Genomic DNA, 21,428 nt, shown 5'->3' on the forward strand with positions numbered 1-21,428 from the left:
CAACCACATGACGGGCTCCAAGGAAGCCTTCTCTGAGCTCGACGGCAACGTGATCGGCACAGTGAAGTTCGGTGATGGCTCAAGGGTGATGATTTGAGGGCGCGACACCATCATCTTCAGGTGTCAGAATGATGAGCACCGCACGCTGACGGATGTGTACTATATCCCGCAGCTATGTTCAAGCATCGTCAGCATCGGGCAACTGGATGAGCGTGGATGTGAGGTACTGATAGAGAGCGGGATCCTAAAGATTTGGGATCAGGAGCGGCATCTTCTAGCGAAGGTAAAATGCTCACATAACTGGTTGTACCTGCTCGACTTGAAGGTGGAGCGGCCGGTGTGCCTGGCAGCATGGCACATCGAGGAGCCGTGGTTGTGGCATGCTCAGTTTGGCCATCTCAGCTTCGACGTGCTCGGTCGGCTGGAGAAGATGGTCTAAGTGCTATCCCACATTAAGCACGTAGGTGAGCTATGTGATAGCTGCCTGATCGGGAAGCAGAGGAGGCTGTCGTTCCCAAAAGCAGCCAAGTATCGCACGGCGGACGCTCTCGAGCTCATCCATAGCGATCTCTGTAGGCCAATCACGCTAGCCACAAATGGTGGTCGATGATACTTTCTCCTGCTTGTGGATGATTATAGTCACTACATGTGGCTGCAACTCCTGACGAGCAAGGACGAGGCGACAAAGGCGATCAAGAAGTTCAAGGCATGCGCGGAGGCGGAGAGCGGTAAGAAGCTTTCACTTTGGTGGAGTTCGCTACGTACTGCGCGGATTAGGGTGTGTTGCGACACCACACCGCGCCACTCGCCACAGCAGAATGGCGTGGTGGAGCGGCGGAACCAGACGGTGGTTGGCATGGCTTGATCCATTATGAAGGCCAAGAGCATGCCGACAAGGTTCTGGGGTAAGGCGATGACCACGGCAGTGTTTATCCTCAACCGCATGCCCACCAAGGCCCTAAAGGGCAAGACGCTGTTCGAAGCTTGGTATAGGCGCAAGCTGAGCTTGTCCTTCCTCCAGACATTCGACTGCATCGGCCACGTCAGGAAGACGAAGCCGGTCCTCACCAAGCTAGAGGACAGGAGCACACTAATGGTGCTCCTAGGCTACGCGGAAGGTACCAAGGCATACTGGCTCTACGACCCATGCGGAGGCAAGGTGGTTGTCTCGCGCGATGTCGTGTTCGACGAGAAGGCGGCCTAGGACTAGAACAGTTCGGGCACAGGGGGAGCTGGCGGCTTCACCAGCACCTTCATCATCGAGCACTTGGTCATCCACAGTGGTGGAGACACTAGAGAGGGAGGTGCTGAGCACTCCAGCAATAGAGCCAAGCACTCCTGGAGCGGTGCCGAGCACTCTAGAAGGGGTGCCGAGCACTCCAGCAGTGGTGCCGACCACTCTAGGACGAGTGCCGAACGCTCCCATAGCAGAGCCAAGAAGTCTTGTAGTGGTGCCGACCACTCCAAGACTGGTGTCGAGCACTCCTAGAGTGGTGCCGACCACTTTAGGAGTGGTGACGAGCGGCCTAGGAGTAGTGCCGAGCACTATAGCCGGGGTGCCGAGCACTCCAAGTGCTGTGCCGACCACTTCGGCAGAACAGGGGACTCCATCGACACCGATCGAGTTCACCTCACCTCCAAGCGACATCACTGAGTTCGTGGATGCCTTCCATGACATTGAGGAGGTGCGGTTCCACCAGCTGGATGACATCGTCGGTGGCGCAGGGTCCTCAGGCCTATCAGGTCAGTTGCTCAATGATCCAGAGCTGCTTCTTATTAGTGTAGAGGAACCACCCACGTTCACGCTGGCCAAGTGTGATGCAAATTGGCGACGAGCAATGCTAGAGGAGATGAATGCGATCGAGGAAAACAAGACTTGGGAGCTCATCGATCCACCTCCAGGATGCCGTCCGATTGGCCTAAAATGGGTGTACAAGGTCAAGCGAGACGAGCTCGGCGCCATTGTCAAGCACAAGATGCGCCTCTTCGCTCGAGGCTTTGTCCAACGCGAGGGCTTCGACTTCGAGGAAGTCTTTGCGCCGGTAGCGCGCATGGAGTCTATCCGACTGATGTTGGCTTTGGTAGCAGTGAAGGATTGGCGCGTCCATCACCTGGACATAAAATCAGCCTTCCTCAACGGTGAGCTGGCGGAGACGGTCTTCGTTAGGCAACCTCCAGGTTTCGCCGTCAAGGGGGAGGAGCACAGGGTGCTTCGACTGCGCAAGGCGCTCTATGGGCTGCGGTAGGCCCCATGAGCGTGGAACGCCAAGCTAGATGCCACATTAGGCGATCTTGGGTTCACACGGTGTGCAACCGAGCACGCGCTCTACACGGGAAGGAGGAGCTAGTCGTCGGCGTGTATGTGGACGACTTGATCGTCACCGGTGCACGTGCGGAGGACATCGATAGCTTCAAGCACGAGATGGCAGCTCATTTTCGAATGAGCGATCTCGGCGCGCTCTCCTACTACATCGGCATTGAGGTGAGACAAGGGAAGGAGGCGCTCACACTCGGTCAGAGCGCGTACGCCTTGAAGCTATTAGAGCAGAGCGGCATGGCTGAGTGCAAGCCATGTGTGACTCCGATGGAGGAGCGGTTGAAGATGACGAAGGCTAGTACCACGACGAAGGTAGATGCAACACTATATCGAAGCATCGTCGGCGGTCTGCGCTACCTAGTCCACACAAGGCCAGACATTGCGTTCGTCGTGGGCTACGTCAGCCGCTTCATGGAGGATCCCCAAGAGGATCACTGGGCTGCGATGAAGCAGCTGTTGCGCTACGTCAAGGGGACGGTGGATCAGGGGATCGTTTTCCCCGAGACCGACGAAAGTGGGCTGCAGCTCACTGTGTTCAGTGATGTAGACATGACGGGGGACATCGATGGACGACGGAGCATCTCTGGCATGCTCGATTTCCTCGGGTCAGCTCCAATCTCATGGCAGTCGCTGAAACAGAAGGTGGTGGCGCTATCCACGTGCGAGGCAGAATACGTGGCAGCGACCACAACAGCGTGCCAAGCTGTGTGGCTGCGCCGGCTGCTGAGCGAGCTGACCGGTGTGGAAGCTCACCCACCAACACTGATGGTGGACAACCAACCCGCCATCGCCCTCGCGAAGAATCCGATTCTCCACGACCGGAGCAAGTACATCAACATCAAGTTCTACTTTCTCAGGGAATATGTCGATGGAGGGAAGATCCTCATTGAGTTCATCGAAACTAGTCGGCAACTCTCGGTCGTCTTCGGTTCACGGAGCTGAAGAAGATGATCGACATAGAGAGAGTTCTAGGGTTAGCAGCATGATTAAGGGAAGAATTGTTAAGTAATCTGCTGCTCCTCTATAAGGCTGGATAACGAACTGACTCGGCTTGACTCGGCTCGGCTCGTTCTGGCTCGTTAAGATAACGAGCTAGCTCGGCTCGGCTCGTTATCCTAACGAGCCAGAAGGCCAGCTCGGCTCGGCTCGTTAAAAGCTCGAGCTGGCTTGTTAAGCTCGCGAGTCAGGTATAAAAAATACACAAAATATAATATTTGCATTTATCTAAAGTTTAAGAATAATAATAATATAAAAGAAATACATCTATATCAGTTACCAGTTAATTTATAGGGTCTAGACCAGTTACCAATCAATTGTAAAGTATAAGACATGGAGTAATACAAAAACTAATATAAGTTTTGATACTTTTTTTCCTGGAAGCTTGGCTCGTTTAGCTCGCGAGCTGGCTCGAGTTGGCTCGTTATAGCTAACAAGCTAAAATCTTAGCTCAGCTCGGCTTGTTATCATAACGAGCTGAGCCGAGCCGAATCGAGACAGCCACGAGCCGAGCGAGCCAACGAGCTTCGAGTTTTTCGTCCAGCCTTACTCCTCTGTATGAACGCGCGACAGGGATAGACGCCAAAAGACTCCCTGTTGCTGCACTATAGCAGCTGTAGGGGCAAGCGCCGAAAGGCTTCCCCGCCGCACTGTAGCCACAGCAGGAGCAGACGTCAAAGTTAGCCCTGCTGTCACATCTAGTCACTGTAGCAGTATGGCAGCCTAACATGTCTGTGTACTAGGATTAGACGGATAGAGTTGTATATAGTTTCCCACTGCAACTCAGTAAAGAGAGTGAGTTCAGTTTTGTCATCTCCTCTGCAGAGCTCCGGCCAACGCTGATGCTTGTGTTGTGCATGTACGCGCACGCTCTGTTCTCCCTCCCTTCTTCTACCTCTAGCCATAGTGTATGGTCGGTAACACTAGTGAGCGGTCGGCTCACCCTTGCCAGAGATCAGGGGGCCAACAGAAGAGAAATCTCAAACAAGCACGTAGCGCCTCGCAGCTCTGTGCTGCTAGATGGGAATGGCGCCATTGCCGGTTGTTGAATAGTGCCCATTCACCAGGCCCTTCAGTGGCTTCATGAGGTGCCCATTCTGGTAAGCATTTAGCTTCGGTGCTCCTCCGGTATTGCTGATGCATCTGCCTGTCTTACTGATAATGCCACCTTGATCAAGCTGACCTGATGACGCTGCTATCAATCCTGCCAAGATTTTCGTTAAGTGCTCAAGCGTTTAAATTTCTTTCAAAAGCAAAGAACACTTCAGCAGGCAAAATAAGTAGAGGTTTGAGGATGTCTTACCTAAGAAAAGCGGAGATGGCTTGCCAGGCCTTGACTTGAATTCAGGGTGAAATTGTACACCGACGAAAAACCTATGAGTTGGTAGTTCGATAATCTGCATGTGACAAATCAAATACATGAGACCAGGACATGGTTAATCTTCATGAAAAATGTTGGCAGTCATACCTCCATGCGTTTACCGCTTTCATCCCTGCCAACGAAAGAAAGCCCTGCCTTCTCAAATTCTGGGACCATATCAGGATTCACCTCGTATCTGTGGCGGTGCCTTTCATCAACGTAGCTAACATTGCCATACCTAAGGCAGTTCAGAATTCAAACGATTGCCCGAGTACTCCATAGATAATCAAGTGATAAAAGAGGGACCAGATGTAAAACTCCTGCGGAAACAATGGTGAAAGATGTGGGAGGTGCTTCTTACAGTATAGCAGATTTGCAGTTAGTGACCTGGAAAAAGGTCCTCCTTGATCCAAGGCGCATTGTTGCCCCCATATGGGTTTTGGATCCCTGCAGAACAGGAGAAGCATGGTTGGCACTAAAACTCATGCTAATTTTCAACACAAAGGAAATAGCAACTGTAGCAAAATAATTACCTCTGGCATGAAAATAACACATGGTGTTTTTGTGGTTGGATCAAACTCTGTGCTGTTAGCACCATGCAACTTCATGATAGAACGTGCAAACTCAATCACTGCAATTTGCATGCCCAAGCAAATGCCAAGATATGGAATGTTTTTTTCTCGCGCGTATTTTGCAGCAAGAATTTTCCCTTGGACTCCTCTGTCTCCGAAACCTCCTGGCACCAACACACCATTTGCACCCTGAGGTGCAAAAATTCGTTCAGATTTCTATATAGTGGGCTAGTGGCATGTCACAAGAAGGCATTCTATGCTTACCTTTAGCGACTCCCATGCTTTTTCATAGGCATCAGGAGTCTGCAAATGCGACAGTATCCCAATTATTATCAGTTAACTCTCTAAGATATAGAAAAGAAGAATTGATAAGGCATAAATAAAACTGACCTCTTCTGCTGTAGAATCTTCAAGATCACAGGAAGGAACCCAGTCCACCACAAGTTTCCTGTCCAAAGCAACCGACGCATGCAAAAGAGCCTGACAGAAGAGGAAGAAACAGATAAGGCCCACCAGTTTGGTTCAAAACTGTATCTGTGTTATAAGATATAAAACGGTAATGGCACCTTGATAACAGATAGGTAGGAATCTGACAAGCCAGTATACTTTCCAACCATAGCAATCCTAACCTGAAAAGGATTTTCATGCCACAATATCAAGCACTGGTTATTATATATAGAGTCAATTCGGTATTGGAAACAACAGTTAAAATGATCAACAAACCAACCGGAGTTTTCAATCTGTCACATCTGCTGGCTCTTTCAGTCCATTCAGACAATTGGGGTTCTCGAGCAACTTTACCCACACTGCACACATGATGAAATAATACATGTAAGTATTTATAGAAATAAAGCCAACCGGAAGAGCTTATAATACTTTGGTCCAATGGCATACCACTGAAGGTCTAACACTTTCAAAATAGCTTCATGGGCCTTCTGATCCTATAAAGAGAGAAAAGATTTCAGGTTAACCATGTCAAATGAGAATTTGGCAATCATGCATACAAATAATTTCATATGAAATACTCTGAGCAACAAAGGGATGTGCCAAATGTTCGTGACATCATGGAGATCAATGATATTTGGTATCTGCCAAATAAAATCAGAGTCAGCATTGCTGTTGCATGATGCAGACTTGATTTTTTTTTAAAAAAAAAACTCTTGAGCAGGCAACATTTTTACCGGAACATGACAAAATTGTGCGAGCTTCACTTTCGCATGTTCTTCAAGTGGCTGCCAAAAAGCACAGAGCAAACCATTTATACAGCTACCATCAGCATTGAAAGGTTCAGAGGAGGCACGGAATGAAAATACAGATAGAAGTTATGTGGTATACCTGTGTACTACGACATGCCAAAATATCAGGCATGAGTCCAAGTCCTCTAAGTCCGCGAACACTATGTTGGGTGGGCTTTGTTTTCTAGATAACAGAGGAAACAACAGCATTAGTTTCTGAACAGTAATAATATCTTCGGAATATAAAAAGTAACACTGTACCCCCAAATCAGGAGAAGCTTACCTGCTCACCAACTACATTTAGAACTGGTACAAGACTGACATGCACCAAGCAGAAGTTTCCAGGCCCTGACAATTTTCACAAGATTGCATCAATAAACAATTTATGCTAATAGCGAATAGACATTGGATCAACATCCTTGAGTAAAAACATAAGTAAAACAAGGAAAAAGATTACGAAGATTTACAGAGTTTCCTTACCTACATGGTATGAAAATTGACCTAATGCTTCAATGAAAGGCATTGATTCAATGTCCCCTGCATCAAGAATGCCACTGTCGTTATGCGGCAAAAATATTTTGTCTCCTGCACCAGAATACTTACAGGTATGGGAACAATTGAGCAAACTTATGCTATTTTGCGACTTCCTGCAATGATACAGAATGTTTTTTACCTATAGTGCCACCGAGTTCTATTACACAAACATCAGCTGACTCTTCTGTGCCATCAACTGGATTCATTGCCACACGTTCGATCCACTCTTGTATTTCATCTGTGATGTGCGGCACAACCTGATAAAGAGAATTAACTCTAATTCTTAAACTCACTGTAACAATTGGCACCTTTTCTATGGCTACAGAAAAGCATGGAAATCTCTGTTCTGATAACCATTCCTCACCTGAACAGTTTTTCCTAGGTAATCTCCTCTACGTTCCTTGTCAATAACAGACTGCAGTTTGAACATTAGTAGAAAAGTTATTAACAGTTATACTATGAAATCCAAGATATCTCATAAGGTATACAGAAACATGTGCTCCGGTGGTCCTAAATTCTGTCGACTACAAAGTGATAGACGACAGCTACCCATTTTCTTTAAACCATATTTCTAGTATCAGGATTTCATTATCTATTCTAATTCATATTATGTGTTACCTATACTTTATGATAAATCCTGAATGCACATATTTAATTTCAAGCACTAGTAGACCTCCAGACGAATTTGCAGATGCAGTAAAGGAAGCAAACAGTTCTACAATGGGTCCTAGCCTATGATTGGTGCACTATTAACCTGATGATATGCTTTCTACCAACCAATTGCTTGAGACAGCATCACAGCAGTGGCTGACTAAGGACCAGATGATTTCCCACATGCATTATTGAACTGTAGCAGATCTTAGAATGAAAAAAAAGCAACATCACAAAAGATTTGTGGGTTCCATTAAAAATTCAGGTAAAGAAGCACCTAACCTTGGTGCAAAAGAAAAAAAAATCACCGAATATTCCTAGTCCGTAAATGTCAAGGTGAAGCGTAAGCCACAACTTTAACAGATAATATACTGGCAAATTAGCTCAAAGGCTTGTGTGGACTTTTGAGAGAGGCTGTTTATTCCCGTCACCTGGTAGATCTTCCCCGTGGTTATGTTGTTGTCACGAGTCAACTTGATGTCTAGAAATCGTTCGTAGTTTCCAAGGTCCAAGTCCGCCTTTGAAAAGAAGGGTTGGAACAAAGTGAAGTCTCGTTAGCCCATGAAAGAAGCCTTGGAGAAATATAGCACAGTTCTAACACGTTGGAGAAGAGGAGAATGGACAGCAGGACAGGTGTATGAAGCGCTAGTACTGACGACCAGTCCGTGGCAGGTTTGAAGTTGCAAAATAAGGACGATATGTGGCGCTATCGTGCAGCTGCTAACGTGTACCACTCGGTACTGGTCTAAACAGTACAATTCGTGGCTCAAATCTCCAGTAGTGTAATGTGGTGATCGGTGTACACTGAACCAGAAAGTACGTACAGGGGAAAAGAAAGTACGTACAGATCTACTGGCTATATGCAGTGAGATGAATCGTACCTCACCACCGTCGTCCAAAACAAACACTTCGCCGTGCTCGAACGGAGACATGGTTCCGGCATCGGTGTTGAGGTATGGATCTGCACACCAGCGACAGCGAAAGAAGTTCAGATACGGTATCATCTCCCAGAGCCCCAACAGATAAAACTCAGAGTCAGAAGTCTCCACGGCACTAGCTCGATCAAAGTACATGCGTATAGCAAAACGAGCGTCAAAGAAGTTCATAAGTAGTATGAGGACTTCAGTGACCGCAATAAGACACGTAAGTATAGCGGAGAAACCTGCAGTAAGGCCTTGTTAGTTCCTCCCAAAACTTTACACCTTATCACATCGAATGTTTGAATACATACATGGAGTATTAAATATAGACTAAAAAAATAACTAATTGCACAGATTACGACTACTTTACGAGATGAATCTTTTAAATCTAATTAGTCCATGATTTAACAATATGGTGCTATAATACCACATGTGCTAACTCGCGGTTTACGGACGGATTATGTAATTTATTTTTCTATTAATATCCAAACAACCCACGCGAAATGTAACATCCACCCCAAACTTTACACCTGGATCTAATGAAGGCCTAAATCAAGTACGGGGCAATTCTTGCCGGGACGTGACGAGACAGGGTAGAAAACGTTTTTGTGCAAATTGAGACAGACGCGAGAAATGAAAGGTGCACAGCACTTGGCCCGCATGAAGAGACAAAAAAGACTCCCAGTGAGGACAAAATTCCAGAGCACGGGATGGCAAATTTGACCTGTATTACTACCCCCAATAAAAAAAAACTGTGCGCCTGAGAAGTTCATGTGCTCCAAGGAACCCAGATAGTGACATTGACACAGGATCAGATGCCCACTTCAACAAACCAGCGACGGGTACGTGATCGCGGTTCAAAGGGGAAAAAAACGAAACATGGGACATGAGATTTGAGATTATTTTAACAGAAAGCTAAATTGAACGGCCGGCGACTTGGCTAGCTAATCGCTGCCTGGCCGGCTGGCCATCAGAGGAAGAAAAGGTAGAATTGCTTTGTGGTACGTACCAACAGAGGAACAAGCCCACCAAGACAATAGTAGTAGTAGTCTGTAGTAGCAGAAAAAAGAAATTGGGTGTAACCTATAAACCATGGAAAGCTACAAGTGCCTACTGTAGCTACTAAAACGATGCCACATGAGATTAAGCCTTATCCACACATCCAAGAGCAGCCGAAGGCGACCGCCGTCAAGAGTCCAAACCTGAATCAGGCCGCCATTACGATGGAAATGGAGTCAGTCCTAGCAGTAGCTAGCAACGTGAGTACCCTAGTGAAGTGTGAACCCCCACCCAATTTGTGACGATCTCGAGAGAGAGAGACGACGACGACGAGTTGTTTATGCCCGGAACCACCAAACGGAAACGGGCACACGTACGCTTTTGTTTTGTACGGGGAGGCCGGGTGTTCGCGGCCTGTGCGATCACGTGGCCGCCATTACTCTCTTCCTTTTTTCTGTTTGAACGGAGAGGGCGGAGAGGGTTGAAATCAGAAACGGACGCGCCGCGCGCGCGGGCTGCGGCGGCGGCAGCGGGCTTACCGATCTTGATGGAGGTGACGCGGAAGCCGCAGGACTTAAGCAGGACGCCGATGCTGCTGGCCGTCACGCCCTTCCCGAGCCCGCTCACCACTCCGCCGGTCACCAGCACGTACTTCATGGAGTCGGTTCGGGGTCGATCTCCTGGCGAGAGAGCGAGCGAGGTCACCTCGATCGTCGCACGCGATCGAGTCGAGGAGGGAGTGGCGGAGCAGACTGGCGGCGGTGCCTGCCGCGGCGAGGCGGAGGAGGTGGGAGGCGAGATGGGAATGGGAGAGAGGGTTTTTTTTTTTTTGTTGGGTTGGGGGCCAGCCAAGGCAGCCAAGGGAGGTTGGGGTTTGGGAGCGCGGAGGGGAGGCCGTTAAATAGGCGTTGGCGTTGGCCCTCGGATCGGAGAGGGAGAGGACAAGGCCACAAAGGGCACTGGTGGGGCCCACTACGGTGCTCACACACGCGTACAGTAACTGACACCGCGAAGACCTGTAAAACCCCCTCTCTAGTCTCTACCGGGCCGGGCTCTCTCCTCCTGTGGCGCTAGAGTACAGTTTGCAACGAGACCTTGTAAAGCGTACAGTGGTGTGTAGTAGTTTCTTTATGAGAGAATTCTGGGAAAATAAGTTGTTCCTTTTTTGGTTTTAAAATTTTTTTTTGTTTTCTATTTGATATTCACTTTAACTTTCATCTTTAATTTGACACTACTGTTAAATCTGTTAGCTAACGGTGTTAACTGGCTGTTAAAAAGATGTTTTTGCCCCTAGAAAAAAAGCGGCGAAGCAAATTTGAGAGGAAAAAAAACATGCGCCTTTTTTTTTAGCTGGGCGCATGCATCAGAGGCGGGCGTAGGTTTTTTTTTCCTCTCAAATTTGCTTCGCCGCTTTTTTTTCTAGAGGCAAAAACGTCTTTTTAACAGCCAGTTAACACCGTTAGCTAACGGATTTGACGGTAGTGTCAAATTAGAGATGAAAGTTGAAGTGAGTGTCAAATAGGGAACGAAGAAAATTTCAGGGCCAAGAAAGGAACGACTCATTTTCCCAGTGTCAAATAAGGAATTCTCTCTTTATTTATTCAGACAAATCCAAGCCACTGGACCACACTTTCGACCTGTTCGCTTGACTTATAAGCCGTACTTTTTTAGTCAACAAATATTATTTTTCTCTTATAATAAATCAGCCAACAGCACTTTCAGCCATAGCTTATCAGCCAAGCGAACAGGACATTCATTGTTTGTGCAGGTATTTCACTTGCAGTGTTCGCTTGGCTGATAAGCTATGGCCACAAGTGTTCGCTTGAACCTTTCAGCGCTGCGGCGCAGCCTCTGTGGCTGAAATCTTCCTAGCACAGTACTGTTCAAACTGCAGCGAGGCCACGAGTGGAGGTTGAAAGTTAGGTTTGCATGCTTGGCACTTCGTGGTCTGCTTATAAGGGTATGTTTGTTGTAACGGCCCCGTTTACTTCGCTGAAAAAAATAAGACGAAACATTGTTTCGGCTGATTTATTATGAGAGAAAAATACTGTTCTGGCTGAAGAAAAAAAAGCAAGCTAAAAAGTACGGATTATAAGAGAAGCGAACAAGAATGTCTGGATTCTCGTTCAGGTCCAGATTCTTGTTTGGATTCAGATTCGCTGAAAACATTTCTCTAGTGTGTTAGCTGGATGGATTCTTTGAAACTAGAACTAGAAACCGGCCAAATCAAAGGTGGGTTAGGCTATTTGTCTTAGCTAGTCTACCTCTATCCACAAAACAATGCAATTCTAGATGCAATCTTGGTTGACGTGTCTTAAGTTTGACCAAATATATAGATAAACAATGTTAATGTTTATGACAGCATGTCATTATAATATGAAAATACATCTCATAACAAAGTAATGATACTTATTCGAACTATTAATATTGATACAATTTTTATAGTTAGTCAAATTTTAGATATTTTAACTTAGTATTATGCTAGAATTGCATCTTTTGTGGACGGAGGGATACAAAAATGAGCTGGCGATTCTGCCGAGAAACCAAAACGTTCCATGGTTCCAAACGCACCATAAGTGTGTAGTGTAAAATCAAGACTTTGGGAGCAGAATAAAAAATAACTACTACTTTCACCAGAAAAATATAATGGAATAAAAGGCTTTTTCATGCCAATATTGATATGTTGGTTATGATTGAAAATTTGATGTTCTAGTTTTGTTTAAGTCAAATTACCTAAAGTCTAACCAAGTTTATATAAAAAAAATACTAATATCTATATTACCAAATAATTATGATTAGATCTGTGACACAACATATTTTCAGAGTATAGCTTTTGTTGGTGTCATAAGTATTAATAGTATTTTTATATAAATTTAGTTAAACTTAAGATAATTTGGCTTACTCGAGAAAACTAAAGCATCAAGTTTCTTTTGGAGTAGAGGGGTAAATATTGTCAACTTCGAAATAGCACTTGAAAGAGCCCAAATTCATCCAAATGTTTGTATTGTTAGCAATAATAAGGAGACGTTGGCATCACATATTCTTGAATTTAGAGGTGGATAATATTAATACAGCCCATTTTATTTATTGGGGTGCCAAGAGTGTTTGGCAAGTAGCAAATTTCCTACTCTCAAACCATGACTTTTCTTGGCCGAACTGTCGGAATGGACCGGATGAAACGAGCAATGAAATGACGTGTCGTGTTCTTTTGATACATTTGCTTGAGTGTTTGACATTTCTCACGGCCAAGTGGAACCATCTGGTAGGATTGATTGATTATAATCTCTTCGACGTGAGATTATATTCCATTGTTCTACCGTAGCAGCCTGGATGCTTCCGCACACTCTAAAGGTTGCATTGTCCTTTTTTTTAAAAAAATTACCATGCATTCAGAGGATTTCCATCTACTACGTACCCGGCCCGGTCATTAATAATAAACGTACCGTATCAGCAACCGAAATGGTGTGGTGCGTGGTGGGTTGGTGTGTTGTATGTGAAGTCTTCCTCCTCGGTTAATTAAATAATTTAGGTAAAGGTCCAACTCTAACACTCCATGCATGTTTTGAACTTTCAAATGGAGGAAGGGGAAATATGCTGGAAAAACTTACAGAAAAAATCATTTATAATGCATAAAAAAAATCTGTTGATGGTGAAACCTGAACATGCATTGGACACGAACGGAAGGTATATATTCTCGTATATATGTAATAACTGTTGGACCGTGCAAATGTCATCACTTGGCAACCGTACGTTCAGATACACGCAGACAGGACAACGTAGGAGTAGCATGCATGCATGATGGAAACCACTGAGCGACGTGCGTCTGACTTTGGGAGACCTGGAGTATGCACAGAATATGTTCCCTCGGTGACCTGCTGGAAGTCCAACGTACGTCAAGGTCGACCGAGTGAGTCCCCGTTCTGGTTGTCGGGCATTACCACGAAATGCTTAGTAGTAGGTCATATATATTCCTACACCATCAATCGTTAACAACAGCTAATTAACAAGAGCAAAAGTTGGCGATGAAATCGTCTTCGAATAATCAGTGCGTGCATCACTTTCTAGCCAGCCTAGGCTAGGCTAGCTTTGCTCCCAACGAGGCCTGATCGAGAATCAGATTCTAGTTAATAGTAACAAAGAAAGCATAGCCATTGGCCAAGAACCGTACGTGTGACAGGCAACAGTCATCATGCATCTCGATTTCTTCTGCAATTGCCGTATGGACGTGTGGCGTTCGGGCGTTCAGCTGTCGCGTTTTCATTTCTCGGCCGGTCAGAACAACAATCATTTCATCCATAATATGGATTATTGCCGACTAAAACAGTGCTGCCGCTATTTCGATCGGCTGCGCTGTCGATCGATCGAGAGAGATCGAGAGAGATCGGGAGAGAGAGAGAGAGAAAGGACGTGTGATGGTGATGATATATCGATCCGGTGGGGTTCAATAATTTTTTTTTTTTTTTGAAACGAACGTGGGGTTCAATTGGGGCCATATCCTTCGTTGAATTCTCTCGCTCTCTGATCAAATCTGTGCAGCAGGAGTTCGTGAGATCCCCATCCGGCCGGCCGGCCGGCCAGCAGCTGCTACTAGCTATTATATTTCACTGCTCGCTTATTCGGATTTGCTTTGATGCTACTCTTCGACCTGACACTACCATATGCGATCGATGAGCTGCGCTGAGCTGCGACCCAGTCATCTGCAGGTTCTCACATCTTTTTCAGTAAATGCGAGCTCTTTACGCTAAACATATATATGTGGTCAGATCATTAATTTCCCAGTCATCTCAGCCATGATCATCTCAAGTGAAGTTAATTAGCACAACACGGAAATAAAGGAGGCTCTTTTTGCTTGCTGCGTGAGATGCTGCATGGTGGGGCTGACAGCGAAGTAGGTACGGTGCTAGCTAGATTGATCGGGATATTTGGTTACATATATGTCATATGTGGCTCTGTTGATGACCGGCAAAAGGTGAGCATCATTTGGAACTTGAAACTTGGCGCCAGATTAAAGGGTTCTTATTAGTTCTCTCTCCTCCCACGTTCCCACCTGCGCTGCTCAGTTATCAGCCAGGTTTCTATATTGGTTCTGAGTATGTTTTTTATACCGGATTTCTTCCTAAAACCGACGGTTAGACCGGTTTTTGCCGCGAATACTTGATTTTTTAGATGGACCGGACCAGCCAAAGCTCTTTTTTTTTTTTAATTGGGTTGTTGTTCCGGTCCCCATAACTAGGACTCTTGATCTGGTTTTAGTAACTTTTATTAGATAATGGAAAATTTATGGCTTTAGCCTTCTTATAGGAAAAAGAAGCATCAGTCCAAACTTATACAGCAACACACCCATATATAATTGGAACTTATTATATAATAGGTTCAAACTAAAGTTCGAGACGGTGAATGAAGGACCATCCATTTGATGCGAAGGCCCCGTTCGGCTTGCCCCATATTCGGCTTGTTTTTTCAGCCGAAACAGTATTTTTCTCTCACAACAATTCAGTCAGAACAGTGTTTTTCAGCCAGATTCAGCCAAGATTCAGCAAGCTGAACTAGGCCGAAGAACTCCATGGCTCATGATTCTAGTAGCTTGTAAGTGTCAAGAATCCGTTCCTTGCCGTCATCCGAGCGCTGCAATAGAGTCCAAAATTGTAACCAATGTGTCCCCTTGAAAAGAACCTGCAAAAAAGTTTTTTGGTGACCTTTATCAAAAACCATATCGTTCCTTCTGATCCATATTGCCCAGCAAAACGTCGTGTCCCAGTCAATAAAAGATGATTGTGTTTGAAATAACTATGCCTCCATCTCGTGTGGCTGGCAACACCGTCTTCTTGCCACTTTCCCGCTTCCTCTATGTTGCTTACATAGATACTCCATCTATTCTAAATTATAAGTGCAAGCATTTATAACAGCAAATTAGTTCCTTTCATTCCACCATGCATATCTTGGGAGCGCACTTATTTAGTATGGTAGAGATGTCAACAAACTCTCTCCATTCTAAATTATAAAACGTTTTGGCTTTTCTATATACTTAGATATATATTATGTTCAGATATATAATAAAAATAATATATTTAGAAAAGTCAAAATGTCTTATAATTTAAAAATAATGGAGGGAGTGCATATTTAGTATCGTAGAAATTTATCTTAGGCTAAAACCAAAACAACTTATAATTTAGAAGAAAGAGATATACCTCTCAACCACGTCATATTCTGAGGCCCGGCCGAATTCACGGAACCAGCAGTGCCAAGGAAAACCAAACATCTTCTCTGCCTATAAATGTATGAATAGTCGGCAGCTTATGTATCAATGTTCAAAACAACGTGTGTTATATATCACCCACCACGCTTTCCAATAAACTAAATGACGCTTAGGTCATCAATATCCTAATCGAGCCCTGCTAATCCATCTTACGCACCGCCATTGGATAGAGTGATAATGCTAGTGAAACATCGCTATCCCTTTCACGCATCGAGATCGACCATACTCATGTTATCCGATAGATCCTTAGCTTCGCCACCTAATCGATCGGCTCTCGGCTACCGGCCATATCTACGTTTGCCCACCTGCTCTGTTTCATGGCAGTTGATGGCCTTCGGTTGGGCGGTTACTCTCTCGTCTCGTCGTCGTCGCGGTGGCCTGCCCGGCTCAGTCAGATGACCCGCAGATCGAGCTGCTGCTGCTGCATTTGCCCAGACAGAGAGGTCCACGTCGCAGGGGCTGCATGTTCTCTCCCATCTCTGCATGCCATTTCTTCTTCCTTCTGCTTCTGCATGCATGCACGGCCGGCCTGAGAGCGGAATGAAGCGGCCGGGGGAATGGATGGATATGGAATTGAATTGGTGCCGGCACCAAGGGAAAGAAGAAACTATATAAATGCTGTGCCGGCCCAATAGGCAATAATTTTGGGGCTGGGCACTGCATGAAACACAGCACATGTCGGGTCTGGCTGTGGGCGTACCGCGATTTTTTAATATTTTAGTCTTTTTTTAAAGCTTCTCACAAATAGATTCCTGGAGAAAAGATTTCAGAACGTGGATCCTTAGCTCGGCGTCATTGATGCTGGCGCCGAACTAACACGTCTCGGCGCCAGCGTCCCTGGCGCCGAGCTCCTGGGCTCGACGCGAACGTGGAAGGTGACATGGCAGGGAGCTCGGCGCCGTAGATCTTGGCGCCGAGCTCGGCGCCAGAGTGACTGACGCCGAGCCTTTATTACCTATGGGCCCCGCCCCTCTCTTCCTCTCCCTCTCTCGGCGTGCAGGAGCGTCGTGCCCCGCGGCTGCGCTGGCCCCCCACGCCGCGCCCCTCCGCCCGCGCCTTGGTCCCCTCGCTGGTTCCTGCGCCTGCGCCACGCCCTCTCTACGTTAGTACATGAACACATTAGCTCAATATTTCAACACATATAGCTCACAAACTCCAACATATTCTCAGAGTTTATCACAGCTTGATCTCCACAATCGCACAGAGGAGGTTCCTCGAGTCGTCTAACTGTGGCTAGGTGCTTCTCCTTAGCCGTCATTGGTGGAGGGTTAGGGGGGTGGAACCCACCGCTTGAAGTGCTCACGTGGATGTCTCCCTCTAAACCAATCGTCGAAAAGGAGGTACATAGGATCAAACTTGCCTGCACCGTCGATCCACTGAAAGAAAAAACACCTCTCATGGTCCTATACAACGAGATTCCAATAAAATATTAGTCCCATACTTACACAAATAAAGAAAAGGATAGTGGAAACAATTTCTTACATTAAAACGACTGCATGTGTAGAAGCAACGCGCCGCTATGTCCGGATGTTTCGATTGAAAAATATGGGCTAGAAAACCACAGTCACAGTTTGGGACAGGGAGGTCAGTAGGGACGGAGGCATCTTTGCTAGACGCGTCGGGGTATAATTCTCGAGGACGACACCGTTTTCGCCAAAACTCCTCCCGAAACATTTCTTGCATCTAACAAAACAGATGTAATTTAACAAACATAAATCAAAACATCACAAATAAATGTCAGTGAGAACCATAACTACAATACAACCAATTTCGTCCTAAGAACCAAAAGCAGTTAACATTAAGCCTTAAACCTAGGGCTTCCCAATTGATGCACAACAATGAGCCCATAACATAACTACGCCTAGGTTTGCTAGCTTTTCCACACCTTAGCATCATCGTACGTTTGTATAATACATATATTGAGGGATAGAATGAAACCCTAAGTGATGACGATTATTACGTTCAAAAATCCGACTAATATATACCGAATCGATGCGAAAAAAAACTAGGAGGGGAGCGAGGATACCTTGCTCTCGAAGATCTACGGATCAAATTAAAGTTTCCAAGGTCCAATATGTCGATTCGTGAGGTAGGGTGAAGTGGGGGGAGAAAAAACCCGAGAGGGGGGAGAAAGAAGAGGAACGCTCGGGCACTAAGCTTGGGCCGGGTTAAATGGCAGAGAGCTCGGCGCCAGTCACTCTAGCGCCGAGCCGGGCACCATAGCGCCGGGCTCGGCGCTAGAGTGACTGGCGCCGAGCTCCCTGCCATGCCACCTTTCACGTTCGCGTCGAGCCTAGAAGCTCGGCGCTAGGGACGCTGGCGCCGAGACGTGTTAGCTCGGCGTCAGCATCACTGGCGCCGAGCTAAGAATCTATATTCTAAAATCTTTTCTCTAGAGATCTATTCGTGAGAAACTAAAAAAAAAAGACTAAAATGTAAAAAATTCAGTGGGCGTACGCACTCTCTCGAGTCGAGTCTGGACCAAAACGCCCGGTATTCATTTCTCCTCCATGGCAGTGCCAGGCACGTAGTACCACTGATGAAGTGATGAGCGTCCCTGCAGTCCGCGCAACACTGTCTGCTACGCATCAACCATGCAAATGCTTAGCGCCCTGGCCCTGCGATGCGCAGCGCTTTTTTTTTTTGCCTCTTTATTACCCTCGATCGGATGGTACCGGGAGGTCTTGGTCCAGATAATTATTGTCTTAAGTTTCTTTCCACCGACCAACCCACAAGAAAAGGTTTAGCCAATTTAAAAAAAATAATAGCTTTGTTAGAGCAACTCTAGCATGATCCTACCCTATTTTCGAGACCCTAGCCAGAGTAGAAAAGCACACACACGGCAAGGGTCCATGCTCGGTCGTTAAGTCCATCCAAGAGAGAGGGAGACATGCTTTCTTCGTTTCAAATTATAAGACATTTTGACTTATCTAGTCTTTAGATATGTTTTTTTTACTCATCTTCTAATTTAAAATAGAGGGAGTATCTTTCCGTTAGGCATGGTCGTCGATGAGCACGACAAAGTCGGACTTGTGTGTGGCAAGCCATAGGTAGAGAGCCCTTGGTAGCCTTGAGGAGTAAGAAGAGGATAGAAATTGAGGAGAGAGAGAGAGAGAGAGAGAGAGAGAGAGAGAGAGAGATGAGAGAGAGAGAGGCCCACAGGTGTGCACATATGGAGAGGATAGAAAGGGAGAGTATATAGACCATAACAAGCGGGCCTCACGTGTCAATGCCATCTGAAAAATAGGGGCTAAAAGTTAGGGAGTCGTTGTTAGAGTTAGAGGTTAAAATTAGAGCCATGAAAAATGCCATAGAAGTCTCTTCACAAGAAGCATAGGCCTATTATTTTAAAGGGTTGTTGCTTGAGTTACTCTTAAGAAACAGTGTAAGCCATCGATGGGCATGTACAGTGGTATTTTCTCCTCACTCAGTCGCTCATCTACTTTTCAACCTTGCAATAGCTCAATTGAAAACCCTAACCTCGCTAAAGTTGAAGAAGATGGTTAGATGGATGTGCGATCTTGACTTTAAGGAGCAAGTAGTGGTCTAGCCAAAACCTCATAAAGCGAGAGGAATAAAAAAAATGTGCTCGGATCAAATATAGCAATCCGCTGTTCTTCCGATCAATAAAAAAACAAGCAATCCGCTGTTCTTTTTTTCTTTTTCCTAAACCAATGTGTCGACTTCTTGGAAGCATAAAAAAACTATTGTCCGTACTATACGATACGACGGCCGTGACGCGTTTGAAGGTAGCTAGCGGTCTCAGCACTTCAGCAGGCACGTAAGAATATGGACCGGACGTCTGCCATGCCAAAGCTAGCCCCTTTTGCGCTTTTGCATGAGCGACTGACTGGTTTTGTATGGTTGGAACTAGCACTCTGCGGTTCCGCCTCCTCGCGCGTCCGGTTCCGGTTTAGGGCTCGTTTGGAATGCGCAATTTTTTTTTCTATTTCTACGGTTTTTTTTTAAATTAAATTAATTCCCCCCCCCCCCCCCCCCCCCCCGCGTCCTCCCGGTCCCAGCTCCACTTGACGTGTACGTGTACGGGTGCCGCCGTGCCGACAGGATCAGACGACGATTCTTTCTTCCGGTCTCCGGCCAAAGGGGTTATTATTCGAGCTTTTCGCGGTGGTGGACTGGTGGTCTTGCTTTTGTTTTGCTGTGTGCCTCCTTTGCTGTTAGCATGGCACACGGGTGTACACATGGACGTGGACGTGTACTACTCCGGTCAGTAGTCTATAGTGCCGAGCAAAGAATCACAGAAAGCGAGCGTGGTCTGAGGTCTCTGCCGGACTGCCGATCGAGTTTTCCGCTTTTCTCCGAGTCTTGCTTTGCGTTGTTGACTCCTCCACGCGTTCCCACTTGTGGACGATTGTGGTCACTCACGTACGTACGCTCACACGGACCTGACCTTTGCTTGTGCTCTGGTTATTGGTGATGCAAGCGGCCAACTAGCTAGCTAGTCTGTCAAAAGGCATCATGCATCAGCTTATCCGATATGTGCGCTTTTATATATGCTTAGTTGCCATGCATGACCAAACGTACGTGGTAGGTGGTAGTGGCACTGTATGGGCCGAGTGTGCTATGTACAGTGGTCATTTTTCACGCACGAATAACGGCAAAAGTAGGTTTGACACTACTGCACAGAGCATTCCATGGACAGCCAAAAATGTTTACATTCAGAGGAATATATAGACGATGACCCAGAGAAATAAGGTTACAATTAGTGTGTGTTTGGTACTACAGATCAAGGCTCTCACATAAATAATTCCGGTTCAAAATTTCTGAGAAAACATTTCAAGTGATCAACAATCAGAGTTACTTTGTGAGATCGATCGTTTGACTCGTAGACTAGATTCCGATTAAAAAATATCATAAAAACCATTAAGTGAAAAAAATTCTTAAAAATAGAACTTTTTTATCGGTGGAGAACGATTAAAACATAAGCCATTTTAACTTGTTCCACTGAAAAAGGACTAAATGGAATGATACCATTGCAAGTACAGGGAGGAGGGAATAAACGGAACTGTGCAAAAACTATTGTGCCCATTGTTTCTTGTTGCTATACGGAAAAAAAAAGTAGACAATTCTAGTGATTCTCAAGAAAATTAAAATGTTTCTCCACCAATCCGCTTGTGGTAGTTATTCTCTAGCATTCCACGCTACAATCAGAACCACTCCATGCTAGCTGCCGATGCAAACAGCCCCTTATTAAGCGGCATTACAATCGTCGATCGAGAGCCTGAATTCGTTGATTCTCTGACCACATACGGCTATCGGTCGATATGTTTATCGGAGTTCAAAGCCTACATTAATTTTTTTGACTATTCATATCTTTGACTAAAGAAAACATGTAAGTTGGGTTTTCTCATCCAAATTTGCGCTCAAGAGTAAGGTTCGTTGGCTCTGATGGGAATTCCGGCTCTTAGGCCCTGTTGTTTCCACTTCTCCCAGCCACGCTTGGATTATAATCTAAGCGAAGATTTTCTCGCTTCTCCCTTTTCGCTTCTCGTAGTTCAAATCTCTGAAGCGGCTTACCACATAAGCGAGAATCGGTGGAAATAAGCAAAGCGTTTGGCAGGATTCTC

General features: G+C 45.9%; 1 protein-coding gene across 3 annotated transcripts; it reads right to left on the reverse strand.

Annotated features, from left to right (window-relative positions):
• Positions 1 to 3,535: 3,535 nt before the first annotated feature.
• On the reverse strand, positions 3,536 to 10,440 carry LOC136516324 (uncharacterized). 3 transcript variants are annotated; one of them, XM_066509686.1, is made up of 20 exons: positions 10,124 to 10,440; positions 8,547 to 8,626; positions 8,097 to 8,183; positions 7,379 to 7,429; positions 7,154 to 7,271; positions 6,961 to 7,065; positions 6,764 to 6,828; positions 6,581 to 6,664; positions 6,427 to 6,477; positions 6,271 to 6,333; positions 6,140 to 6,186; positions 5,973 to 6,051; positions 5,812 to 5,874; positions 5,636 to 5,725; positions 5,510 to 5,548; positions 5,207 to 5,434; positions 5,035 to 5,120; positions 4,782 to 4,911; positions 4,617 to 4,710; positions 3,537 to 4,517 (listed from the first exon to the last, which is right to left on the reverse strand). In XM_066509686.1, exons 1-20 carry the CDS (start codon positions 10,239 to 10,241, stop codon positions 4,330 to 4,332), a joined length of 1,866 nt encoding a protein of 621 aa, XP_066365783.1. In that variant the 5' UTR covers positions 10,242 to 10,440; the 3' UTR covers positions 3,537 to 4,329. The 3 variants fall into 3 exon arrangements, with proteins under 3 accessions (XP_066365785.1, XP_066365783.1, XP_066365784.1); XM_066509687.1 differs by having other exon boundaries at positions 3,538 to 4,517; positions 6,961 to 7,017; XM_066509688.1 differs by lacking the exon at positions 8,097 to 8,183 and having other exon boundaries at positions 3,536 to 4,517.
• Positions 10,441 to 21,428: the final 10,988 nt, after the last annotated feature.

This window comes from Miscanthus floridulus, chromosome 17 (genome assembly GCF_019320115.1).
Source record: "Miscanthus floridulus cultivar M001 chromosome 17, ASM1932011v1, whole genome shotgun sequence".
Lineage (NCBI taxonomy): Eukaryota > Viridiplantae > Streptophyta > Magnoliopsida > Poales > Poaceae > Miscanthus > Miscanthus floridulus.